The following is an 8,321-nucleotide window of genomic DNA, read 5'->3' on the forward strand; positions in this document are numbered from 1 at the left end:
TGGTGGGTTATTTCGCTGTGGGATGAGGTGGTACAGATAAATTGTTTGTCCTACAGATGCAAGTGCCATAGAGAACAATTTAAGGCAAGTGCTATTTATTTGCATAGATAAAATTCAGTAGTTAAGAGTTCAAGGCAGTTTGTAGTACATAGCCCACTGTTCAAGTGTTACATAAGGGTTTCTTATAGGAAGCATAAATCACCTAATCTAAGGGAAATAGGTTCGAGCCTTTAACAACTGAACAAAAAGAGGACATTTTAATGAAACATTTGTTCTGCAGGAAGAGCATTCTATATCTTCTTAAATAATGTACTTTTCATTAAAGTTATTATTGTAAGATATCTGACATCATTACATAAGCCCATCTTTTTAAAAATGCCTGTTTTATTACTGATCTATCAATTATTGATGTTGAAGATTGTGCCACTTCAGGATGTATTCCTTGTACAATAGTTTACAAAATATACTGGACTGTTGCATAACCTATTCATGGCTACAAGTGCCAATGGATTGCTTTTGATTATATTCCCCATTGTGTGTCTGCTTACTCTCTTGTAATCCCTTCCTCACTAATAAATGCAAATATAAATTAGTTTATTATTTCCCTTCTTTTTAATTATTCCAATGATGTGGCAGCCAGGGAAGCTGAGGCAAAATCTTTAGGAGACAAACAAAAGCAGACGTGAAATGAGTTAGTCATTCAGTTACAGGCAGGCAAGCAGCTACCTCACCTCTTTGGCGATTACTCCAAAGGTGAGGGAAGGGGTGGGGAATGGGAAAAAGCAAAGTACAGTAGCAATCATATAATTTCCCACTTAGCAACCACTTTGCTTAGCAATAGAGCTGCCAGTTCTAATTGAAGTCATTAAGTTAGAAGTCCCTGTATTAGATTAATGAGATTATTTATCAATGAGCTGATCATATATACAGATTCTCAGTCATCCAGGTCATGGTTGTCCCAAAGGTGCTTTTTCAGGAGGCAACTAGAATTTCTTGTTTTTCTTTGAAGATGTTTTGCTTCTCATCCAAGAGCTTCTTCAGCATTGACTGGATGGTGGGTAACGGAAGGATTTATATTCCTTATAGACAGCTGGTCATTTGCATTGTTTTAGAGAGTCATTGATGCCACCTGGAAGCTTATCTGTGTTATCAAGGTCATATGATTAGTCCAAGTGGATGTGGAGCCTTCTTGGCTGCAGGATGTTTTCTGCCCTGTGTCCCTTCACTGTTGAAGACAGGTGCAGGGTGTTGGGGATGAGTCTATGTTGTCTGCATCTCAAACTGAAGAACAAATGGTTCCTGTTTTTTTGAAATCCATTCATACTCTTACACCCTTTGAAGGGTGTTCATCCCAAAGTGCATAGCTAAATGTCTATGGAGATTCTCAGTCATCCTGGTCATGGTTGTTCCATAAATCCTTTCAATCCCCACCACCCTGTCAGAGTTGAATAAGCTTCTTGGATGAGAAGCAAAACTCTAGTTGCTTCCTGAAAAAGCACCTTTGAGATAACTTGGATGACTGAGAATCTCCATAGACATTTAGCTATGCACTTATGGATGAGCACCTTTCGAAGGAATATGAATGGATTTCCAGAAAACATTGTAGACTACAGAAACCATTTGCACTTCAATTTCAGATGCAGACAACACAGACTCATGCACAACAGTCTATGCTTGTCTTCAACAGTAAAGGGACACAAGGCAGAAAACATCCTGCAGTCAAGAAGCCTGCAATTAGGAGCCTTGGTGGAGCAGTGGGCTAATGCCTCCTTAAGTAACACCAGCTGCCTGCAATTAGTGCAGGTTCACATCCCACCAGGCTCAAGGTTGACTCAGCCTTCCATCCTTCCGAGGTAGGTAAAATGAGGACCCAGATTGTTGGGGGCAATTAAGCTGACTTTGTAATAATGCCGCTTGGGGTGTGTGTGAAAGCCCTAATAAGCAGGCATATACATAGAATGAAGGCTAATGCTAAGCTTGTAAGCCGCCCTGAGTCTCCGGAGAAGGGCGGGATATAAATGGAATTTAAAAAAAAAGAAGGTTCCAGACACATTTGCACTATTGAGGTCACCCTGAGGACACAGATAAGCCTCCAGGTGGCATCAATGACTCTCTAAAAGAATGCAAATGACCAGCTGTCTGCAAGATATATAAATCCTTCCATTCCCCACCATCCATTCAGAGCTAAAGAAGCTTCTTGGATGTGAAGCAAAACATCTTCAAAGAAAAACAAGAAAAAGCACCTTTGGGACAATGAGCTGATCCTAAGTTCCCAGATAGTTTTCCATTTAAGATATTTACAAAACCAGACCTTGTTAATTTTATATGGCCCACAACCTATGTGTTTATGATTTCAGATCAACCAGAAAAATAGATGAATAGATATATGATAAAAATCTATTCATCTATTTTTCTGGTTTATTTGAACCAGTTTTTATTTATGGTTAAAAAAATAGATAAAAAGATTTATCATTCTGCATGGTTTTAAAATAGGACAAATTATGTTTTTTTCAAGTTGGCCAAAATTATTGTGTTGAATTCAGTGAATACTGTCATTTGAAGAAAAGTAGTAATAAAGACTGTTTTGCTTTCAAACAGCACATAAGCAGTAGAAGGCACAAAGACAGAGCTGCTGGGAAACCTCCAAAACCCAAATACAGTCCCTATAACAAACTCCAAAAAGGAACACACCCACTTGGGGTAAGCAAGTTTTGGACATATAGTATTATTGATAATATAATTTGAACCACAATTATAATAGTATTATGGAGACTCCATCTCTCTAGGTTAACTGATAACCCTTGAATAATCTTACATTTCTTGATTGAAAATAAGCCACATCATAAGCTAACCATTCCTCATCTTTCCCAAATTATATATATTTTTTCTTATGAAAAGGAAACTAACCAGAAAAAAAGAGGGAAGGGGCAATGGAAAATGATGTTTCAAGATAAAATATCCACCTGACTGTTGAGCTTTTCAAAGCATTCATTTGGAAACTCCAACAATCTAATTAATTTGGGCAAGGGGTATTCAAAGCTTATCCATCCCTGATATGGAGAATGCAAAATAAAGAGAGAGAGCTGGAGTGGTTGAATAACCAGAATATAGTATTTGGATGAAAACTCACCACTCACATAAGAGACTGCTAATGATAGCACGCATATGTTCTAATCAGAATTATGTTCCACTGAATTAGAGTGTTTACTCCAAGTAAATGATTTCACAACCAGGAAACTGATTTGTTTGGTGTGCTGCTGTCTTTCCTTTGCATAGTCCTTTTTATGATACTGAAATTTTGCTCATATTTCTGTTGAAGAATGTTATTGAAAAATCAGATAAATAAAAAGAAATCAGTGTAATCATGGTTAACTATAAGAATAGGGTATGCAATTGTTTTTTCAGCAGAAGGCCAAATTCACTGTGTACTAAAAAAAAATAGCCAGAGGTGAAACAAATTGGGAGGAGTCAGAATAAAAACTCTATTTTATTAACTATAACTACTTAATAAAGGATAAGGGACTATGGACCATGTGTTTTGGAAAGTGGGAATGAATCTTAATGTTTCACCTGAGGTCACATCTATATCACAAAGCAAGTGAAGCCCATGTCCATCACTCAGGATTGTTTTCCACTTTGTATAAGTGAAGCCAAGTGGCCCAGCTTGCTTCATGACTTTGCTTCAAGGGAGTGCATTGCTTATTAATACCTATCTATCTATCTAAAGAAGCAAGGCCTCTTTAAGGAAAGGGTGGAAGAGTCAGGATCAGAAAAAGGAAAGAAGGCGAGGTTGTCAGAATACAAGCTAACTTGAGGGCTAATCCACATGGAGCCCCATTTCCATCTGTCCTGTTTGCCATCGTTCACTCCCTAGAGACTAAAATGGACAATGTGAAATTTGAGCGGGCCCCGAACAAGGAGTATATATCGGAGGTGGTGACCCTTTGAGAGCTGTATGCAACGAAATTTCATTTTGATGTATGCCGATTGGTGTACATTCAAAGTGACAATAAAGTTATCATCATCATCTATCATCTATCTATCTATCTATCTATCTATCTATCTATCTATCTATCATCTATCTATCTATCTATCTATCTATCTATCAATTTTTATTCAACCTTTATTATTTTTTGTAAATAATTCATGGTGATGAACATATAGAATATTCCTTCCTATTTCACCCACAACAAAAAGTCTATGAAGTGGGTTGGGCTGAGAGGGAGCGACTGACCCAAGATCATCCAACTGGCTTTCATGCCTAAGGCAGGATTAGAATTTACAATCTCCTGGTTTATAGCCTAGTGACTAAACTGGCTTCACTGAAAGCTTCATTGAAGCAATCCCTTCTGAAATTTCATTTGCTCCTAATAGAATTCTCATTCCATATATTATTCCCTTTGGTCACATAAAAAGTTCTATTTGGGAACATGATGGGACCTTGCCTTTTGCACTTTTGATGTTAAAAAGCAGCTTGTTTGCAAAAAAGTTAATAGGGAAATGGAGAGATATATATTGGGACAATTGAAAATAAACAGTGCGTATTCTTTGCTTCTCTCAAATGAGAACCTTTTCATAGCAATTTAGAACATGCTTTGTCCAGTATAAAATCTGTAAATATTAATTATCAGAGTATACTGAGTTTCTGATTCCTTATATATATTAGGCCTCTTTTCTGTTACTCTTGTTTACTTACTCATTTTTAAAATATTTTATTTTCCTTTAAGAGCTTTGATTTATGTTTCCTTTTGCAATATAATCAAGTATGTTAGATATTTTTATCATAAAAATTAATCTTCAGTGTTTGTGATTTCCAAGAAGTAACATTCTTTGTTATGTTTTCCCTCCTTTTTCAGGTCAAACTTGTATTTTCAAAAGAAGCTGCAAAACCAGTAGCTCCACGGATACTACCCAACCCACTGGCAGCTGCAGCAGCAGCTGCTGCTGTGGCTGTAAATTCCCCTTTCAGTCTTCGAACAGCCCCACCAGCTACACTTTTTCAGACTTCTGCACTTCCTCCATCACTTCTTCGACCCGCCCCTGGACCTATACGGACGAGCCACACACCTGTCCTGTTTGCTCCATATTGAACTCCATCAATGAATTAAATGTACTGCAATAATTTTTCAGAACGAAAGCAAACGAGGACAATGACCTATGCAGTGTTAATTTATTGTGATTATATATATATATATATATATATATATATATATATATATATATATATATACACACACACACACACACACATACACACACACACACACAAACGTATTGATAGAGATCTTAATCAAGAAGGGAAAGTGGCTGCATATTCTTCCAATGAGAATCTTACAAGTTATCCTGCAACATTGATTGATTATGTGTGTGTGTGTGTGTTTGTGTGTATGTAAAATGAATATTCATATATAGTAAAAATATGTGTATGTATACAAATACAAATACACATACACACACATACTAGTATTGAAGCAATTTTGATTGTGCTTTTTGGCACAGATCTTGCCTACAGAAACTTTATCGTTTATGAACAACTAAACAGAACTAAACTAAACAGAACAACTAAAGGGCATTAACTGGTTTCAATGTACATAAAATAATTCTTAGAATAAAAGGGGAAAAGGAGCAGAAGTACTAGGAACACTAGTACACTTAACCAATTCTCCTGCCAAGTCAGCATTTCCTGGATATCTGATAAAAATAGATAAAATAGATAAAATACTGCAATGTTCACAAACTGAGAAGACATAATTGACATCTTCCTTCTTTGGCAAGTTTCAACAATATTTGTAAGCCTAGAAAGGAATTTTTGGCTGTCAATTGCACACGTTCCCCCTGGGATAAACCCTATTCAACACAACAGAATGTACAATGGAGTAGACAAACAAATTAAGGCAATGGCAAGCATGTCTGCTTTGTTGCCAAGTAAAGCAAATTGGTAAACCAAACTATATAGTTGCCAGGAGATGAGCATGACTCAAGAGATTTTATTTACAGTAGATGTGGATAAGATTGCAATATTGGCTTCTCCCTGGAATTCAAGACTTTTTAATCAGTTATATCCCCATTTCAGTAGAAACTCTAATCCTGAAAGCCATTAGCTGGACATTTCGTTCTGAAGGTTTGCCTACCCATCTTGCCTCTTTGCTTCATCACAAGTGACATTTAACATTTCCCTGTACTTTAAATGTACTTGTAATATTAAAGAAATTGGATCTGAATGTTCAGGACAGAAGAAAAAGTTCTACTAGAGATATATGTTCTTGCGTGCTCAACCTGATTAGAATTGGGAGACCCAATGTGGTATCTTTGTTATCTGTATCAACCAAACAAAGTACAGGCAGGAGAAATTGATCTTAGTCCATAGTCCAGGAGGTAAAGGAATCAGGGTCCATAACGAATGATGTAACCTGGCAGTGTTAAGGCAGGGATATCTGTATCAACACTGCAATTACGGTATCTTAAATAGCCCAATAATGATCTGAGCTCCTAACAGGTCACAGATTTCCTTTTCCTTGAGCCAACTCTCAATGCTAGCAGTTGCTTTTCACATCACTGAAATGCCATGTCTCACCTACTCCACTTTCTGGAATTGCAGTTTTGCCAAAGTAAAAGAATATTTTGAAATATTCTATGGGAAAAAGTAATATATCTAAAATCAACTTTAAGATGGATAACAGAAGATATTAGATATTTCAGCAGATTGTGGTAAAATGGTGATTAGACAATGAATAGGATATAGGATTGGTTATAGAACAAACAAACAAAAGGAACACAGAACATAAAAGATTTGTGAAGAAGTTTGTTTATGCCATATAGAGGTCGTGGTAATAATAAAGTACATTGCTACTGCTGGGATCTAATATAAATCTAAGTTATATTTTATCAGAAAGCCATACTATGTGGACAAATGCAACCCATGAACCAGAAACTTTGCATCTGTCTTATTATCATAATCTTTTACCCTTTATGTCATCTTACAGACCTACTGAAAGGAAAGTCTTTTTGATATGGGATTGTAACCTTATAGCTGTACGTTCACTGTGAGGCATTAAAAACATGAAATATTGGAAATCTATAGAGCTATATTGTATATATGTTAGAATTCAAAATAATTTATGAAGAGAAAACTATATAAAATAATTAAATTGACCCATTCATTTTTAGAAAAGGGTTATGAAACAGTTGGCAAGAAGTAGCAGAGAGGATGGGAAAGAAATGCACCTCTTCTGAATCTCTGATATTGCTGCTAACATTTTCTTGGAGAAATTAAATGGTCAGCTGCTCATTCAGAAGCAGCCATTCTGTTTTACAGCTATGATATTCACAGGTAGATTTTAGCAAATAGACCACATTTTAAGTTGGAGAATGGAAACTTAAAGATTATTCATGAAATACTAGCTGTATAAAAGCAATCTTCACAAATTTGCCACATTCCTGTGTTGTATAGTATCAGTACTTGTTATTTTTATTTTCTGTAATTGTTAGCATACACAAATAAACACCCCATTTAGTTCACTAGGCCAGGCAACACTTCAGCTTTAAAAGGAAAATAATTAAGGAGGAACACTCTCCTTGAATCAGTCTGCTACTCATTAAAACAGCTGTGTCTGTTTCTGGGATCATGCAGCTATATTTTCACAACCACTGGGTTGTTGCTGTTCTTAGCACTTGTCCCATTTATTTGGCAGAGTAAGCTTGTTTTGCATTACATTCACTGCAGTCCAGATATTGATTTAGGAGACAAAGGGTACTCTGAGGCTTCTAAACTGGTGTCTGTGCCAATGGCAGCCTATTAATCACTACACCTCATGCCAACCCTTTGAAGTAGCCCAGACAAAAAGCACCAATTAAGAGTAACCCTACTTAATATTACCTTTGTTGTAAGGTTGCAGGAAGTCTGAAGGGATCTTTATCCTCCGTTATTTTATATTTCTAAAACTACAGAGTCCTTTCTGAGATGTTTTCATCACCCTCACCCATCATCCTTCCAATTCATATTTTATTAATAGGAACACTGCCTAGGCTCCTGCTTTTCTTTCTGTCTCCCAACCTTATTCCCTAATATCATTATACTATACTAGTTTCATTTGCAGTTTGCTATGTGATACTAAGAAAAGGCTTGAAGAATTGTTGACAAATATCACATATATAGCTTTAATTTTTCTTTCCAAATCTGAAACTGCATACCCCTAGTTAGTAGCGTGGTTTCAGAAAAGTTGGTCTCTGTGTTTGTGTGTGCGTGCGCACATGTGCACATCTCTCTCTCTGTGTGTGTGTGTGTGTGTGTGTGTGTGTGTGTGGATTCTTTTAAGTCTAGG

General features: G+C 36.4%; 1 protein-coding gene across 1 annotated transcript in view; it reads left to right on the plus strand.

The window, feature by feature from the left end:
• The window catches only part of ZNF385D (zinc finger protein 385D), a gene marked incomplete at its 3' end in the record, with an annotated part of 375,501 nt that extends 370,411 nt beyond the window's left edge, over positions 1–5,090 (plus strand). The window contains exons 8-9 of the mRNA XM_083376165.1: positions 2,599–2,700; positions 4,857–5,090. Coding sequence (XP_083232291.1) covers positions 2,599–2,700; positions 4,857–5,090 — 336 coding nt within the window. The remainder of the gene's footprint in view (positions 1–2,598; positions 2,701–4,856) is intronic.
• Between the last annotated feature and the right edge of the window lie 3,231 nt (positions 5,091–8,321).

The sequence above is a fragment of the Vipera ursinii genome, assembly GCF_947247035.1.
Source record: "Vipera ursinii genome assembly, chromosome: Z".
Lineage (NCBI taxonomy): Eukaryota > Metazoa > Chordata > Lepidosauria > Squamata > Viperidae > Vipera > Vipera ursinii.